The sequence below is a fragment of the Stegodyphus dumicola genome, chromosome 5 (genome assembly GCF_044657685.1).
Source record: "Stegodyphus dumicola isolate Sdum_Otavi_A_Nest chromosome 5, ASM4465768v1".
Classification (NCBI taxonomy): domain Eukaryota; kingdom Metazoa; phylum Arthropoda; class Arachnida; order Araneae; family Eresidae; genus Stegodyphus; species Stegodyphus dumicola.
In genome coordinates, this window is record NC_140772.1 from 61,399,919 (window position 1) to 61,420,287 (window position 20,369).

General features: G+C 31.0%; 1 protein-coding gene across 1 annotated transcript in view; it reads left to right on the top strand.

The window, feature by feature from the left end:
• The first annotated feature begins 814 nt into the window (after window positions 1-814).
• LOC118182869 (extracellular signal-regulated kinase 2-like) overlaps window positions 815-20,369 on the top strand; it is a 46,581-nt gene continuing 27,026 nt past the window's right edge. The window contains exons 1-6 of the mRNA XM_035352258.2: window positions 815-948; window positions 2,059-2,157; window positions 2,264-2,384; window positions 2,514-2,644; window positions 9,062-9,225; window positions 18,541-18,680. Of these exons, the coding sequence (XP_035208149.1) occupies window positions 886-948; window positions 2,059-2,157; window positions 2,264-2,384; window positions 2,514-2,644; window positions 9,062-9,225; window positions 18,541-18,680 (718 nt within the window). The 5' untranslated portion in view covers window positions 815-885. The remainder of the gene's footprint in view (window positions 949-2,058; window positions 2,158-2,263; window positions 2,385-2,513; window positions 2,645-9,061; window positions 9,226-18,540; window positions 18,681-20,369) is intronic.

Here is a 20,369-nt window from a genome sequence, read left to right on the forward strand (position 1 = left end):
AGCTATACATTTACATGTATACTATACTTTGTACTTGGCATTACTGGGTAATACATTAACAAATAAAACTGTACAGAAGTTCTATCTGTGTTTACATTGTGAATGACTTTACATAAAGCTGCGCATTGGAACATTATAATTGCTCCGGCAATTGTGTGAATGTGCTTGTGAGGATTAACCTGCTGGGGCGTAAACATTTATACACTACAAGTGTTCAGAAGGCAGCTATAGCTAAATTTCTGCAGTACACGTATGATTTATGCTATACATTACATTTTACTTTTTTATGACATTGTAAATTATTATTCGATACGATCTATAATTTGGTAATATATATATATTATGCGATACGACGAGCATATTATCTATCAGTTAATGGGCAAAAAATGGTATCACACTTAACATTATTTGACGTTATATTTGCAATTAATGCATTACGCATATTCCTCATTGATATGACGTTGTCAGGAGTGACTTTGCTAGGTTACGTATTAGAACATTATGAATGTTCCGGCAATTTTGCCAGTGAGCTTGGAAGAGCTTACTTAACGTCTTTCATAAATGAAACGTTCGTCAATTCATAATTGAAACGTCTTTTCTGAAGCATAAAATTGCTTCGGGGGCCGCATGCAGCCTATAGACAACTAGTTTGAGTTATCATATGGTTTTTGAAAAAAGCTTTGTTTTTATTTTTTTTAACTAAGTCAGCCATTCCAAGAAACCTCGGGTCGTAAACCCTCATACAGGATTTTTGAAAGAACATTTTTTTTAATCTTTTCTTTTACAGGTTTCCGTGGGTAGAGGTCGCCACCATCGCTTTTAGTCCGAGTGAATTTTTGTGTTGTTTTGAGTGTAATGTAGTTTTGCTCAGAAACTGATGGCGGTATGGGGGACGTTGACCTGTATGTAGCCGAAATGTACGATGTTTCTAAGCGTCTCGGAAAAGGTGTAAGTATAATTTTGATTAGCAGTTTAAATTTAATTGCATTCTATGTTCTTAACTCTTCTGATGCATTGTCGGCTGGCTTTTAATTATGTTTGTCGTATAATTTAATGCATCGATTAATCTTAAATCATCTGTTATGTGTGTGTAAACAAAGTCTTCTGAGGTGATATGAAATTCAATAAATTTGTACATTTTAGAATTGATAATATTTATTGTAATAATTAATGTATGATATTTTAATATTTGTTTAGTGAATCATTGATTCACACAAAACATGCTTAAATTATAATAAATTATATCTTACTTTTTCTCATAGATTATTAAAAATTTGTCCATTTTATTTCTGATAATAAATGTGCTTATCATAACCAGCTTCCTAAAAATTGTGCTATATTTAGAGTTTTTTTTTTTTTTTTTTTTTTTTTTTAATACCTGTATTATAATTCTATAAGCTTTTAAATTGTTCTCTCCTTATTCATTTGCATGTACATATAAACTTAAATTTAATATTTAAGAGGCAAATGCTATTTAAATTATATTTTTTCTCATATTTGTATTGATATTAATAGTTAAAAATGCTTTTAACATTTGTTTTTTTGATATGTTATTTAAATAAATATTTTAGGAAATAGTTTGTTAAATTAAGTTTTAAAAGTAAAAGAATGTTTTGTAATTTATAATTATTGAATTACTTTTTATACTTATTGCATGTTATTTTGAAAACTATCATGTAATAGTACAATTTAACTTTTTCCTTTCAATGAGGCTGGGGATTTCTTTGATATATTGTTATCCTACCACCTAGGTGCTGGTGCAAAAAAATATGGCAGTTCTTCTGTATCTTCTTATTTCTACTACTTCAGAATGTTTATTTATTATAATTTTTTGTTAGGTATTTTTACTTTTTTGTTTACTATTTCAAAACTGCTGTATCTTGTAAATAAATCTTGTTTAAGTTTTAAGTTCTATTTAATTTTCAATTACACATTTTTAAGTGCACAGTATTTTAATTTTTAATAATGCTTGATTTAAATTAATTGAAAATTTTCAAATATATGTTCTAAACTTTAAATATTAACATTTTTGATGTATTTAATTTTTTTACTTTTAAGGCATATGGGATAGTATGGAAAGCAGTTGATAAAGTCAACAGGAAGACTGTTGCTGTGAAGAAAATCTATGATGCATTTAGAAATAGGACAGATGCTCAGGTATATATTAATTTTTTTCTTTGCTGTAATTCTAAATTTAAAACAAATACTCATATTTATTTTGTATTTGAATGTCTTATTTGATATTATAAATGCTTGATTTCAGCGTACATTCCGGGAAATATGGTATTTGCAAGAATTCCAGAATCATCCTAATATTATATCACTTTTAAAAGTTGTGAAGGCCAAAAACAATAAAGATATTTATTTAATATTTGATTTTATGGGTAAATATGGAAATTTTCTTAACTTAAAATTGTAGTTTGTTTATAGTTTTATTAAATGGTTTAGTTATAGTTTAATGAAATCTGTATTTAATTTTTGAGTAAAAGGATTATTATTCCTCCCTCCCTTAGAAACTGATCTTCATCAGATGATAAAAAAGGGAACACTGAAAGAGGAATGGAAACATGGTTTTATCATTTATCAGTTGCTTTCAGCTATTGCATATATACATTCTGCAAATGTTATTCATAGAGATATTAAAGTAAGTTCTTTTTATTTGCTTCCATTTCTTGAAGGAACTAAATGTTTCAAATATAATATTTTTTTTAAAAAAATCAAAATCTCTTTTTCACCTCTACAATCCAAGTCAATTAATTTGATGCTTTTATAAATAATGTTAGGGATGTTGAAAATATTATTAAATACAAAACCTGAATAAAATTATTTCAGCCACATTTACTGAAACCTGTGTAAGTTCTTAGCTTCAGAAAACCACAATTTGAAACATTCCTTGGTACTTACATATTATCCCATCAATTGTTGGCAGAGATTTCAGCAACAGAGGGGAGCTTAGCAGGGGTCACCAATTGCTACTGCTGAATTCTAAAGTACCTGTTCATCCATAATTAGCTCTAAATTGCACTACTTGGCCAGTCGATGAGATAATATGTAAGTACTCTTTCCTCTCACCTTCCCTTTTTATATTTTTTTCTTTATTTTTTCCCATATAAATCACCATTTCTCTAAGGTGGAAGATTTTATTAATAAAACTAATTTTTAATTTGAGGGAAAAAGTCACATGGAGCAAAATCAAGTGAATAAGGTGGATGAGGCAAAAGTCTAATTATTTTTCTCTTTGAAAACGTTCAGCTATTGAAATAGTCATGTGAAATATTGCATATCATTGAAATACTCACTGTAACCTTTGGTGATTGTTGTTTCAATTTTTAAAAAAAGTTCTAGTGAGTATTTATATAGACTGAAGAGCCAAAACACTATGCCGACTTACTCAGTAATGTGTTGCACCACCTTTGGCCTGCAAAACAGCTGCAAATACCCTTGGTATGGATGCCACAAGTTCTTGATAGATGACTGGAGACAGGTTGTTCCAAATGTCTTAGCAGGGAACACATAAAATTGAAATATTCCCACATGGTGGTGTTTGAGCTTTGAACTGCCACTCTGTGACATCCCAAATGTGCTCTATCGGTTGAAGCTCCAGCGAATTAGGTGGACAGGACATTAAATGGAATTCATCCTTATGCTCCTCAAACCACTCCAAGCCAATATGAGCCTTGTGACATGGGACGTTTTCCAGCTGGAAGATTCCATTTCCAGTTGGAAAGACCGACACCATGTAAGGGTGCAGCTGATCCGCAGTTATGTTCAAATAGTCTGCAGTTTTCATGGCTTGTTCTATCACAAGTACGGGTCTTGAAGCTACCCATGAGAACATCCCTCAAAGCACGATAATGCAATCACCAGCCAGTGTATGACCTGCTGTACAGAAGAGAGCAGCTGTTCACCTGGAAGATGGCATACCCTGACAAATCTGAACTGTGTGTTCCAAAACACACTTGGACCTGCCTTATATTGGGCTGTCATGTAGCTGAGCTACTGTTTGTTGCCAATTTTGCTGTACTAAGCAGGATAATCTCTGACATCCTTTTTTCTTTGATGTTGCGTGGACGTCCAACACCTTGGCGTATACTGCTGGTTTTACCGGCATTTATCCACTTTGTATAAATACTAAGAATGGCAGATTGTTGCACAACCTACCAGTCATGCAGTTTTGAAGGTGCTCGTTCTGAGTCTTGGGGCAATTACTATCTGCCCTCTATCAAATTTGCTTAGATCAGAAGCCTTTCCCATCACTTGCAAAAGTAAGTGTAAGAAGGATTCCTTACCTTCTCCAGCAACAGTTAAATATCATTCCCACTTAATCATTTGCCCTCTACATCATCCAGAGGAGTTCATTGAAAAACGTGAGAATGGTCAAATGTTTTAACTCATCAGTGCATATATATGCACTGATGATTCAGATACTTGATGATTCTTTATGGGGTATAGATAGAATGATATAGCTGTGTAGATAATATATGCAAAACAAAAAAAAAAAAAAAAAAAAAAAAAAAAAAAAAAAAAAAAAAACTAGCAAAACAAAACACAACTTATTTCTCAATGTTTAATTCTTCTTTACATATTCTCAATCAGACATCATTTTGGGTGTGAAATGCACCTCACAATTTTGTGTATCTTGCATATCTTGAAACACTGGATAAAGGAGAGAAGGAAGCACACATTGCAGCTAGCAAAGTGGGGGAAAAGGGCTGTGCAAACAATAATAGTGGTATTTATAGATTCCTTTGTTTAAATTTTGAGCTTTGTTTTAAATTATGGTATTCGTTTGTTTAAATTTTGAGCTGTGATTGGATATGAGCTCTCTCAGTGCAAAAGGATTACATGAACACACATGAAATGGAAAGATGCAGTACAAAAAGTTATTAAAGCAGTTACTATTTTTAGAACAGAACTTTATTTAGTCAAATTAAAATGATAAATAAAAAGGACTATTGGCAAATTAAAATTAATAATTTTGAGTTACATATTTTTATATGAGAGCTATAAAATAAGAAAGAAAATTACTTTTAATTTAGCAATAGTCCTTCTAATTTTAATTTCACTGTGTTCTCTTCCTTCCTGCATCATCTTAAAATTAATCTACATTGCATCATTATATAGGAGTAGCAATCAGATACTTCTTGTCCATTCGCCTTTCAAAATTTAAACAAAGAAATCAACTCAATAAATACCTTTTTGTTGAAATGCAGTTACTTTATGCATTTCTCTCTGTGTTAATATATACTACTGCATCATTTTGTATAGTGTGTCGTCCATTGTCTAAAAAATGTGATACAGTATGAAAAATTGTGGGGTGCTTATCATATTCAAAATGATGATGATATGTATCAAGAATGCAGAAGAATAAATTAATGTGTTGTTTTAGTCACATCTGCTTGTGAATGTCCTTTTATGAATCTACACAACTCTATTAATCTCTGAGCACAGTAAAAATTTATCTACATAATTTATATTATACAGGGTGTCTCACTCGAAAAAGGCCTTAATAAAAGTGTGATAAAAATCTTATAATAAAAGGAAACGAAACCAAGTTTTTACACGACATACCTTTATGTTTGAAAAATGAAAGTATGTTAGAATAGGTGCTGGAAGTGATCTTCCCCTTGCTGTACACACAGTTAAACATGGCACTGCATGTTTGCATATGTTGCTACCACAGTAGGGCATCACTCTTTGGATTTTATGATGGACACTGTGATGCAAATTGTCAATGTGCGTGGTTTGTACTTGTGCGTATTACCTTTAAGACGACCTCATAGAAAAAACTTGAGGGAGATCAAGTCTGGAAAAGTGATTCCACTGTGTTCGTATTTGCTACAGATGTGCGTGCGGCATGTTGCCCCATCTTGCTGGTAAGTCAAGTGTCAGCTCCTCATCATCCAACTGGTTCGCAAATTCATGAAAAAATGCACACTTCAGTGATGACAATAATGTAAAAAAATTGGCCCGATGATGTGTAGCTGTGGTAATGCACAAAGCATACTCATCTTCTGTGAATGAAAGGGTTCCTCGATGACTGTATGCAGATTGTCACTATTCTATAAACGTGTGTTTCCTGAATTCCGATATCCTGACAAGTGGGATGACGCTTCATCACGCTACCACATGTAATCTGGGAGCAACATACATGAAAATGCAACACTGTGTTGAACTGTGTATACAGGTGGGAAGAGGTCACTTACAGTACCTATTCTAATGCATTTTCATTTTTCAGACATAAAGGCATGTTATGTAAAAATTTGGTTTCATTTCCTTCTGTTATAAGATTATCGCATTTTTCCCTGGGGCATCTTTCGAGTATATATATATATATATGAATGACTGAAACTTTGGAAAGCACATATAGCTTGATAAATTTAGCTGTAGCATCATTTAATTTCTTGGTGAATAATTTTTTAGCTCATATCTTTCTTATTGATACAACACTGTGCCCCACAATTTTATATAAGACATAATACATTTTTAAATCATAGCTGAAAGTTACAAAGCAATGAACAGATGATTGTTATGCAAGGGAAGGGGGCAAAGTGATTACATATTAGCAACTGAGGTATGTATGGTGTTGAAATCCTCTGTGTGAGTTTTTGATGGTGAAATGAAATTAATGACATAAGTGATGCAGTGCAAATTCCAGGACTGAGATATAGCCAAACTAAAAGCATTATTGCCAATCAAGTTCGTAATTTGTTAGAAATTTTCTTTTATATTTTATCTTACATATACACTTTTTTGAAAAAAAAAAAAAAAAAAAAATTCAAGCACCATAAAGGAAGTGGTTGTTTTTGAAGAAATTGAATATCTGTATAGCTCATACACAGATAATAAAATGATTAAAAAATCAAGGTCATAGTACCTGTTCACGGCTCACAATCACCCATTGAGTGCTGAAATTAGAAGTTGGTCGAACCACCCTTGGTGGCACTGCATGCTTGAATTCGTCGAGGCAAGGAGTGGTAGAGGTTCCTAATGTCATCCTGCGACACATTCTGCGAGGCATTCATCAGTTGTCGCTCCAGATCTGTGATATTTTGTGGTGCCCAAATTTGGTGGCCTGCTGTGTCCCAGACATGCTTGATTTGTGAAAGGTCTGCTGACCTTGCTGGCCAAGGAAGAGTATCACCTGCATGGAGACAGTCCAGAGTTATGCAAGTGGTATGTGGCCTGGCATCAGCTTGTTGGAAAATGGTCCAAGATGACGTGCCATGAAGGGTAATGCAACCGACCGCAGAATGGTATGAACATATCGTTGAGCTGTTAAAGATGTATGGAGAATGAATAAAGATGACCTGCTGTCATAAGACATAACACACCACATCATCACACCAGAGGTTATAGCTATATGCCTTTGTAAAACAAAGGCTGATTGGGACCGCTGGTCCCGTCCTTTCCAGACACGAATACTGTAGTCATCTGCTTCAGGAGTGAAGCGAGATTCATCGCTGAACACCATACAATGTTAGTCTAATAGTAGGATGATCGGCTGCGACACCACTCCAGACGACTCCACCAATGTTGTGGGGTCAAAGGCAAACGTTTTAAATGCCTCTGTGAGTGTAACCCCGCCTCAGACAAGCGCCGTGAGATGGTGGACAGTACCACGAGAGGTATAGACGTGGCTGTAGTGCGTTGAATAGTCGACAACGATACCGTTTGGGTTTCGGGCCTGGTGAACAGTCATCCTATCTTGCCTTGCATTTGTGCTCCTTGGCCTTCCAGAGCCTTCATTTCATAAGCAATTTCCTTGTAGCAACCACTGCTGCCAACATCTTTGCACAGCAGTGTCTGTACACTGCATGTGACGGCTATGACCACCCAGTTTTATGCAACCCTGCAATGCGACCACGTTTGAAGTTGTTTAGTTGTCTGTAAGGTCTTTGATATCGTCATAATGGCATCTTTAGTTGCTTCTTTACAAAATTACAATGGCAGCAACAAAAAAAAAAAAAAAAAAAAAGAAAAAAGAAAAAAAAAAAAAAAGATAAATTTCCCCCTCTGTTACTGGTTTCATACTTTGTGAACTGCGCACTAGAAATACATGCTGTGATCGCAATTCCCGTTCATTTGCCTTGAAACTTTGATAATTTGCATGTTTGATCAAGATGTTTTTGCATACTAGGATTGTAAAAGTCCTTCTTGGGGCTTCGATTTTTTTTACAAAAGAGTTTATGTATAAAGAAGGAAATTTAGAACCAATTTTTCACAAAGACTAAAAATTGAGATTCAGATGGACTTCATAAATGTAGAATAAGAATATTTTAATATGATTAAAGTAAGCCATCATGAAAAAAACCAAAAAAAGAGTTTAAAAGAACAAGAAAGAAGAGGTATCCAATTAACTCGACATAAGATTGTCAGGAAGAGTTATGTCAAACTTAATTACAGTTCTCCTTCCAAAACAAAATCCTTGCTTTTCTGTATTCAGAATTAACATATGAACCATTTCAATATATTTTTTAATCTTAATGGTTCACTCAAAAATTCTTGTCCTCCTCAAAGCAAAGAAATATGGCAAACATACAAAGTAAAATCATTAAAAATATCTTCTAATTAAAAAAAAAAAACTTTTTCTATTCTAAAAAGAAATGTTAATAAAAATGAAAACTTACCCTTAATATGTAGAAAGCATTAAAATTATACTTTGAAAACAATCTTTGAAATTTGACAAACCTCCTCCTGACGATGTTATATTGAAGTTAATTGGATACCTCTTCTTTCTTGTTCTTTTATATTCTTTTTTTTGGTTTTTCTTGTGATGGTTTATTTTAAAATTTTTATTTTAAAATATTCTTATTCTGTATTTATAGGATTTTATGAAATTCATTTAAATTTCAATTTTCAGTCTCTGTGAAAAATTGGTTCTAAATTTCTTTCTTTATACATTTACTGATCAATTTTCAGTGGCATAATGCACAAAAATTCTTGGAAGATTATAAATTTTCCTTTTGAAAAATTCTTTCTCTAAAATTAATAGATATAGATACTATTTAAAGATGAGTAATGCAGAAAATTATTCCATTTTTGTTTTCATTTTTTTCAGCCGTCTAATATACTCATGAATAATAGGTGTGAACTGAAGCTGGCTGACTTTGGTTTAGCACGTTCTCTAGAACAGAGTGGTGAATATGCCTCTGACCCTACTTTAACAGAATATGTTGCTACCCGATGGTATAGAGCTCCAGAAATCCTCCTTGGCTCTAAACAGTATGCTAATTTTTTCACTTAATCACTTAAAGTAAAAATTCCACATCATCTGGATCAAAACCATTCACATGTTTTTTATTAATAACTAAAGCATTATTTAAGGGATTTCAGCATATATTTTGAGATAATCACCGCTTGCATCAATATAATATTTATATATATATGGAAATAGTTGTAGTCCTGGGCTTAAGTTTAAAAAATAAGTATGGGTAAATGTAATGTTTAATGATACTGTCTTTTATAGAAGTCTCTCAGATTACGTGCTGATGAAGACTTGTATATCACTGAGCAATCAAACAGAAACTTTCAGTTGCCACTCCAGTGAGTGATAAATTTGTTCTAGAACTGCAAATACTATATTTACTTATGTATTTCCCTCCCTTTTTTTAACTAATTTTATTGTATGAAAATTGAGAGTTTTCCAGTCTCGATTTTCATACAATAAAGTTTAATTTCCAATGGACATGGTAACAGTAATAACAAAATAAATGAAAAAGATTCATGAATAAACTACAGGTAACTATCACAATATTATTTATTTAAAAAAAACCTGTATTTTAACAAGAATACACAGTAATATTAACATTACACTAATTAATAAGATATCTTCATTTCTACTTCTCTGTTTCTTGAATCTTGCCCTCACTTATTATTTCCCACTGCTAATTTAAACGCTGCTAAAGCTTGCTGGTCATCACCATTGTCACTGTTCTACCTATCCTCCCACAAGCAATGAGCTTCATAACACTCAAGAGTATTAGATATCTCTATTTTCTTGATGGTGTTCACTATTATTGCTTAGCAAGTCAGAGTCCATGCACCCGAATTCCACAAGCAAATCATAAGATGAAAACAGTTACTGCATGGACAGTCCATTTTAAAATTGAACGGAGCTTGCTCTAAATGTATTAAAGAAGGTGAATATTGTTTGAATATTTAAAAATATTTCAGAGTGCTGTGCTTTGGCTAAGGATAGAAATACGATATTTCTGGCCATGGAACTATAACCCATTTCTTGCCTTGTATAGTATAAGATACTGTTTTGTTTGACCTTTTTCTAGTAATTAGCTTAAATTAATGTAATTTCATTAGTTATTACTATATATTCTGTGTTCCATTGTTCATTTATTTTCTTTTGGGAGCAGTCCATAATGTATGCCTGGAACCAGATTCATTGTATAAAAAGTCCCATTTTTGTGTTTTTCGTGGTCATTTTCAACTTGTATCTTAGTAGATGACTTCGTAATTTCAGTATTACTAATAATGATGCCACAGATCAATTTAAAGACATTTTTAAAAACTGCTTTTATTGCTTCAATCCTATTTTAAGTTCAAATTCGTGATTAGCACTGTGATGTTTAGTGAAATCTCAATCTTCCTTTTTAGTCTTTTATAGCAGTTGTTTTAATGATGGCATTTTTGCTATTGCACTAACCAGTCATGGATAGATTTTCAACTGTTAGAGCCTCTGAAGAAAGATAAATTTGATTATATTTGATGCTAGGAATATAGACAAATTGATTTCTTCCTTTAAGTTCTTGTTTAACTTGAGTAACCTTAAAGAAAAGGGCAATAGAAACCTAAGAGGGCAAACAATTAACTGACCATCAAATTTTTGCTGAGCATGCAAGTGCCATTTTGCAGATTTTTACAATTGAATGAGGTTGATCCAGGTGATGTAATAATTATGCCATTTGAATGTCATTTGAAGAGATTATGAGCAGTACATTGCCAGTTCATCTCATTTTATTTATTTTTAAAGTATGAAATTAACTCAAATTTTTTGCTTCTTAAGAAGCTTAATCCCCTAAGTGGCATGGCTTTTGTATCTGTTCATAAAGACCTGTATTTTAACAAAATTTACCAGCTAAATTTGTATAATCGCTTATTTTAGTCTCTGTTTCATAAACTTCCAATCACTACTATGATATTTACATCATTAAAGAAAGTAAGAAAGCAAAATATTTTAAATTATAAGTTAATGTGTACCAAGTGATAAAAAATCTCGTGACTGAATAAAGGCAGTCATGCTACTGTGGTTAATATTGTAAAAAATGAAATACCAATAGTTTTGAATGTTTGAAAACTGTTGGTATTTGTCAGAAATCTTGAAAAGTATTTCCCTTTTTCGACATGTTTAGATTAGACGGCTTTAGTCACCTGGATAGAAAAAATTAGGTCCTTAATCTACTGTGGAAACTGGATATCATCGAACCATGAGAATTGGCAGAAAGTTCACTAAAGTTGAGCCATTATTTACTATGAAATTTTGAAGGAACTAATGCCTTTTTGTTTAATAAACAATCAGTATTTAACCTGCTTCAATTCTGCACTTAACAAAATGACTTTCTTTCATTTCTACTATTTCGTTAGGCTATCTGGTTTTACTGGAAGTTGTATTTAGAATGCTATGAATATAAACTTCCTATAAGTAATTGTTCCACTGTAATATTGTTTTGTCAGCCTTATTCAACTGACTGTGTCATGTCTGTTCGCATACACTTTTTAGGATCCTATAGTTTTGAGAATAATCCACTGCTTGCTGTTCTGTAAAAAGCACGTCCAAAATTTTAATCCTTTTTTTCCCCAAAAAATGCAAGGGAAAAAATACAACAATAACAGTTCATTTAGATCCTTGTTCATGAAAACAAAAGGTAGCTTATCCAGAATTAATTGGGTTATATCAAACAAAAGCACAGATGTCATAAGTGTGTTACATCACATTAATCCATATATGGAGCTAAATCATGCTGCCTGGTAACAGTTTTACAGTCAACAGGATAATACTTACTCAAACAGCATGAATTTGTAAATTGCAGGCAAAAAATACATGCGATTTATGAATTACCTTTTGTGTAAAATATATAAAACCTAAACGTGAAAATATCATAGTGTCCAGAAAAAAAATAGTAAATATTCATGTATATTTTTATGCTTCAATAAGCACAAAATATATGTAAAATTAAGGTATATTCATGAGATTAGTTGAGCTTTATTCATAATTGTATGTATAATTTTCATATATTTCAAGTATTTACACATATTATTGATAAAGCCTTACATATATTTATTGTATTTATGCAAGTTTATCCAAATTTTTACTTCACATAAGTGTATATTTTTAATAAAAATTTACTTAATTCTTTTATGTGCATAAATTAATTTATATAAATCTACCTTATTTTTTCCTTTGCGTATATGCATAATTTTGGTAAAATTTAAGCAAATCTGCTCTATTCTTTATGATGCATAACATGAATGTTCTGTTAAAATTTACGTAAATATCCAACTACTTTTTTATTGCATTTATAGGAGCATTTTCCATAAAACCTATGTATATTTTCACACTGTATATACAGTCAAAAGTCGTTAATTCGGACACCCATAATCCGAAATGATCTATAATCCGGACCTCAAAGCTACAAACTTTCTGCGCATGCGTCGCGTTGACGCATGCGCGTAAGACCTTTACCGCTGCGAATTTGCGTGTGCACGTGCGCAAAATACGTTTACGAATGCGCATTTAATGTATAACGGACGGGATAAGCTAAGCTAAAATTATCTAATTATCTATTTCAGTTAATGTTGCAGATTGCGTTGTTTCTTAATCTTCGAGTTGGATCCGGATTATTATTTTTTGCAGACTGTTAGAGCAATTTTATAAAAGTAAGCTTGAACTTTCGATTATGTCAAATAGAATTTCCGATATATATTTACTAATATGTAAAGGATATACGAAGCGAAAGTATCTTTCGGAGTCCATTAAACAAAAAATGGATAAAGGCATATTCTTTGTTTATCTAAACTTAAACGTTTGTTTATCTAAACTTTGTTTATCTTTAACACCGGCCAGGCGTGCAATGAATTGGAAGTTGATTTGTCAGCACTATCCTTATCTTAAGGGCAGATGTTTTTATTTTATTTGGCTTATAATTGCTTACTCAATGTAGCATTTCATCTCGATGTACTCTGTCTTTGATATGATTTAAATCAAATGCCTCGTCATTATAATTCGCTTCCGATAGCGAAGAAAGTGACATAGGTTATTGAAAACAAAAAAATTTCGATTGACAAATTAGTCGGACACAGCAATTATAGGACTTGAACAGGGAACTTTGTAACTGAACAAGAAATTATGTCTGTTTATAGAATTAAAGAGAATGTATTATCACATAAAAAACGAAGCAACTGATACAACTTACATTGAAAGAAATGTTTAATAAAGTAAACAAATAAATATTAAGCTTTTTTTTGTAAATTTTGATACCCTTTACATCACAATTGTTCTTCATTTCGTAAATTACGGTTTCATATTTTTACTTTTATAATTTCTGCATGCCATTTTACCAGATTTAAACTGATGATCTGTAATCCGGAAAAATCGATAATCCGGAATCGCCGAAGTCCCGACGAGTCCGGATTAACGACTTTTGACTGTATACTTATACATACATATTTTTGGTACCATATTTTTTCTGTAAATATATGTACATTATGATTAGCATTGTTTTAAACGCATGTCATTTTGATAAATCTGGGCATTTAATTATGCAAGGATAAAATAGAATAGGTATTAAATGCAGTTATATTTTTAAAGTATTCAAAAAGACCATCCGCTCTTTTTTCCATAATTTACTAAATGAGCTAAAACAAGAAAACTTGTTCATAAATTAATGCAGTTTATTACTTTGCTAAAAGATTTCACTACGTGGGTTTTATATAAAAGTAGATATTACAGTACAAATTCCGTAATCCGGACTCGTCGGGACTTCGGCAATTCTGGATTAGGGGTTTTTCTGTATTATAGATCATCAATTTAAATCTGGTAAGATGGCATGTAGAAATTATACAATTAAAAATATGAAATAAAGAACAATTATGATCTAAAGGGTATCAAAATTTACAAAAAAAAAAAAAAAAAAAAAAAGCTTAATATTTATTTGTTTACTTTATTAAACATTTCTTTCAATGTAAGTTGTTTAAGGTGCTTCCACAAAATATTCAAAAAGTTCCTTTTTCTTGTGTCACATATAGTGGTCTTTCCAATGCTATACTTCTTGCATAATTTTGAGATGGACCTTTATCCATTTTTTGCAACAATTCCACTTTTTGTTTAATGGGCATCGAAACATGCTTTTGCTTTGTAGATCCTTTGGCAGCTCCAGAATTGGAAACTCTTTTTGACATAATCGAAAGTTCAAGCTTAATTTTTATAAGATTGTTCTAACAATCTGCAAATTATTAGAAGATTAAGGAATTATCCAATTAGAAGATTAAGGAAAATCCAATTAGAAGATTAAGGAACAGTGCAATCTGCAACATTAACTGAAATGCCTTAGATAATTTTAGCCTAGCTTATACCGTCCGTTATACATTAAACGTGCATGCGTTTGTGCATGGGCATAAAGTTTGTAACTTTGAAGTCCGGATTATAGATCATTCTGGATTATGGACGTCCGAATTACAGACTTTGTACTGTATAATGAAAAATTTACTAACACTTTAAAAATCATTCAGAAATATAGAAACCATGTAAATTTTTGTTTTACAAATTTATATTTCATTTGAACTGAAGTATTAAATAATTTTTAGCAAATTTCAAAAGCAAATAATCAGTAATGGTTTTAAAGGATAAACAAGAGGAATAAAAGAGGTGCTACCCTTTTTTCAAAATGACTTTCATTTAATGCACTTTCATAAAAATGTACCTGTATTTTTTCTTCCTTGGTACTGTACCTGTGCATCTATCTGATGTATGAAATTTTCATGTTTATTGAAATTTGTTTCAGTTATATAAACTTATTGTTATGTAAATTTAATATTTCATATCTTGCGCTTTCTTGGTTATTTTTAAAATGAAATTTGTTTAGTTAATGATTTAATACTATAAATAATTGCCTGTAGTAAATTAACATGCAGTAATTGATACAACAACCGATAAATTAGACACATCAACCAATAAATTAGAGCTTGCATAATTGCAAGCTCTAATTTATTAGTTGATTTATTAATTTATTGATTGATGTGTCTCATATAATTGAAAGGAAAACTTCAATAAATTCTGATAACAAAGAATGCAAAAATTACAATTGTAGTTACTGCTAAAAGAAAACCTCTTGAAAAAAAGCAATACAGATTAAAAGTTATTCAACAGAAATTAAAATGCACTTTGAACTTAATACTTTATCATTTTTCATATTAAAAAAAATTAATGCAAAAAAAGCCTCCCTTCAGCTGATTCTCAAACATATTATTTTAAAAATCCTTATTCCTAAAACTTACTTTTCTCTGACTAGGTATTTTACATCTCTGTTAATGTAATATTATTTCATCTAACAAATGTAAAATGTTATTATTATAAACAGGTCTTTTGATTTCTAATATATGGATAGGTTAGTTTTTCCTCATTCTTTATAAAACGATAATATTCTTATGTTAGATTGTCTCTAGTGCTTCAAGACTGTGTATTGGCAGTTCTAAAGATATGCTCTTTTTAAAGTTTTTTGTTATATTGCTATTGAATTGAATTTTGTGGTTTAAGTGCAAAGAATATTATATTTAGTAAATAAAGGTAACACACAAAACATTAAAAAAAAACACCCCTTTGGGCATAATATAAAATCTAAAAGCTTTCAGTTTAATTTATTTTTATCTTCTGGTATTTTGCTCTTACTTTCAGATTTTAGACTTCACCTCAGAGGGCTTAGAAGTATTTGAAAGCAAGATTTATAAACCTCAAGTTCCAGAAAAATGTGTCGAAATGAAAAATGTCTTCATGGTGTTTAAACGTAAAATAATGTGTTTTGTAGAAATTTTTTAATGAATTTCTTACGTTGAGGAGAATTTTTGGAAGAACAATGAAAACAAAATTATTTGAATTTTCTCCTTTTGATACCAAATGTCTTTTTCTTAACACGCTTATCTTTCTATTAGACAGAAGCTTTAAAAGCTTTAAAGCAAGCAAAGAAAAGAAAACCGACAATTTAAAGAAAAGCTCATCTTATATTTTAGTGCACCATACACACCTCAGTGCCTGCCCTAAATTCTAAAACTTTTAACCATCACTAAATTTTGTTGCTTGGTGCTACATTAAATTCTACAAAGTTCTGCTGCACTGGCTCTGGTACCGGCCTTGATCTTATATTATTTCATATTTATTCAGCATATATGGACTAAGTGAATGCGTGACAAAATGAAGCATAGTTCAAAGAATCAATATAAAGCTAACTGTTAGTAAAATTCAAATAAAAAGTCACTAATCTTCTTTAAAATATGTGAGACTGTTATAAGTGTAAAATAGAAATGTTTTAAGAAATTTCATAATTTAATGCTAATTACCTGAAAAAAAAATTATGAAGTTGGTTTTATTCTTGAATTTCTTTTATAACTAAGTTAAATATTAGATTATGTTTGATAATAATGCATCCTACTTGCAGATTTATTTTATTCTTACAAATTACAAAAGTAAAGTTTGGATGTAGACAATTGCTTTAGTTTATTCAGTTTCTATTTTCTTACAGGTCTTAGTTTTTTATTGATGGTCCTTAAGAGTACTTAATTTCCACATGCAGAAATCTGTATGAACCCTGTATAAATATGGCTTAACCATCTAATATGAGATGGTTTTACAATTTTGACTATATCAGATTCATTATATTTTCCTATAGATTTCATGGTTATGTAATATCCTCCACAATTTATTTTACCTCACCAGTCCAAAAATCTTCCTTTGAATTTTTCTTTAAAATATCAGCAATAGGTTTTCCTCTGTCTTGTTAAATGTTGAGGATTTGCTTCCATACAGGACCACAGGTCTTACCAACTTATTTTGGATTTAAGTTGGTTTCTAAGTGTATAAAAACATCTGTTGGCCATAACTATCCTGTTCTAATTTTGATTTTAATATTATTGAAGCTTGAAATCATTATACTCCGATATCTAAATTGTTTAACAGTCTCAAAAGTAAAATTGTTGATCTTTAAAAGAGGTATATCCATGTTTTTTTTTTTTTTTTTTTTTTTTTTTTTTTTTTTTTGTTTTGTTTTTTTGTTTGTTTGTTGTTACCATCATAAATTTTGTCTCATTGTCATTGATGGTTAAACCCATCTTCCCTGCTGCGTATTCAAGTGAGAAAAATGCCTCTACAACAGTCCATTTAAACCTTTCAATGATATGTGTCATCAGCAAAAGCTAGCAGTTGAATAATTCCACTTGGGTTTGTTCAAGACTCTGGCAGGGTCTTTTCCAGTTCCAAGTTAAACAACACACAAGAAAGTGAGTCTTCCTTTCTCAGTATAAAAGAAGATAAAATTTTAATTCTTAATGTAATTAATAATAATTCAAATATTTTGTTTAGCTTATGTATCTGATTACTATGATACAAAATTCTATACTAAATGGTGATCAAACATAGAACTTAAATTGCTTTATCACGATCAATAAACCAATAGACTCATCTTGAATCATAATATCCATTTCTACATTTTCATAAATACCTAATAAAGCATCATGAATATTTTCTATTTTGAAGTGTAAAGGTTTTAGGGAATCTAGACAACTTTTCCCAACAAGTATCACTCACTGATTTTAATATAAGAGTTATAATGTTTTCTTAATATGGCCCACTGAAGAAAAGTTGAAGATGCAAAAAATCTATATAGCTTTTGAACTATATTAAAATATTCCGCTGCCTCCTAGTAGGATTTTTCCATATCGTGAACTACTAAGTTTTATGAATGGCTGCTGCAAGGTACGTAAAATGCTCTGGGATTTAAAGTTTTAATTCTTGGTTATACTCCCAGTTTATTGCATCTCATATTTGAACCATTGCCGTAACATTGACATCTCGTATTTTCTAATTTTAATCCATTTTTCTCCAGCTCTTCTAATAAAACTTGAGATAATTTTTTACCAGTAGATCTTTCAATAGGAAGAAAACCCAGAAAATATTCATTAACGTTACATTTAAATCTCGCTTCTGATTGATTAATGGAAACATATCTTACTACAAATGTCATTTGCTCAACTTTTCTCATATTGGGAGTGCAATAAAAAAAAGGAATATTATTTAGCTTTTTGAACTTGTTTTATAATATAAGACTTTATATTATTGTGTAACAGTCCAATAATTTCACTCTGAATGTTTTTAAAATTATTAAATTATTATGTTTTTAAATTATTATGTTATTAATGTTTTTAAAATCATTAAATTATTATTGTTATTAAAATTGCCTTTAAAATGCTTGAAACTAATAATTTTTAAAAACCGTTGATATATTTATTATTTTTGTCTTAAAGTATTATTTTCTTCCACAGTTATACAAAAGGTGTTGATGTTTGGAGTGTTGGTTGCATAATGGGGGAAATTATTGGTGGGAAGCCTCTTTTTCCAGGAACTTCAACTCTTAATCAGGTTGAAAGAATAATGGCTGCTTTGCCTCATCCTTCTCAGGCAGGTGAGAATTCCTTCATTGCAGATCTTAAATTATTATATTTAGCATTAATACTCTCCACTCTCTTCCAAAGTTTAAACATGTAATAAATTTAACATAAAAGTATAAGGTTTGATTGATTCCAAATTTAATGAGAAGATAGCTATCTGAGTTATTTATAATAACTTAGTTAATTCTTTGTTTTATTAGAATATAATAAGAAAATAAAAAGGAAATATATTTAAATAGATTAGTAGCTGTCAAAACTTAATGCATTCAGAAAAAGTTTAGTATGTTGTGAAAATGCATTAACTTTATGCAGAATATGATGTATCCTTACTTTGACACAAGCTTCATATTAAGATTTCATTCCTTTAATAATATGACAGAATGTAGCAGAGGGCAGTAACTGCCTTGTAATAAGCAGGACATTTGGAGTTCTTGGAGAGTAATAGGAAGGGGTTGATGGATGCACACAGTACCTTTTTGCCATTATAGTACCCCTGCAAGTCAGTGTGAAATATCCTCTTCTCCAAATTAAACAGATACTGCTGTAGAATTTGACTATCTTTTCTAATATACAAAGTGTTTAACTCTATGTAGATGTCAGCGACTTATTACTAAGTCTAAAATAAGAGCAGAAGCTTTAGAAGATTGTATAAGAACCTTTTTATTCGTAAATGTAAAGTAAAAGATGAAAAGAAGGCAGTCAGGGTGCTTATAAATCTGCCAGCATTTATGGCGAGAAACTCAAGGTGGTAAATCAAATGTAAAACTAAATTTAAACAACTATTAGCCAAAGACTACACAGAACGATTACATGCAAAGTTGGCTTCGAACTTCACAGGTGGGAATTCAACTATATGGAAATATAATACAAGGCTGAAGACAGGAACATTTATCTAAAGTAGCAAACCTAGCAATGTGGTCTTGAAGCAAACATGCTGTGACTTAACAGCCTCAAAAACCTCCCTTTAAATACATGCTAATTTATTTGTATTCTGATGGGAAAATGGAAAGAGAAATATAAAGCACAAATTCAAAACATAAAATAGCTGGTTATTCTAATTAAAGAAACCTTACACTACTATGACTGAAAGTACTACAGTCAGTATTTTTAGTCATAGTAATACACTACTATGACTAAAAATGTAATGCTCAGTGATTTTATCAAAAAAATTGGATTTTATGTTCTTTATTCTCTCCAGATTCTTATGCATTTATAGCCTGGTTCTAGAGTAAATCTTATCTTGTTCATGAAGTACATTGGACCATTATGATTCTTTTCAAGTTATATGCTATAGATCAGGGATTCTTAACCTTTTTTGTCCGGTGCTTACCTTTCACTGTTACTAGATCATCATCCTCCCCTTTCCAAAACTTAGAAAATGCATGTACATTTATTTAAATTTAGATTATTTTTTAATGTGTTTTATGAATTAAACAAGAAAAAGTATTGAAAAATTGATAAATACCAAAACTTGAGCAAAAGTAGCTTTTTATTTCATAAGCTAAAACAAAATACTTAAGATGTAAATAAAACCTGACCTCATCCCTCTGAAACTATCAAATTCTTCCCCACCCCCTGTTGGGAAACCCTATAGGCACTCCCTCCCTACAGGTCAACTGGAGAGCAACTCTTGGCATTCTGACTAAGATTTGTACTTTGATAAATGCAACTCTTAGGGTAAATAGATTATCTTTACAGGACTA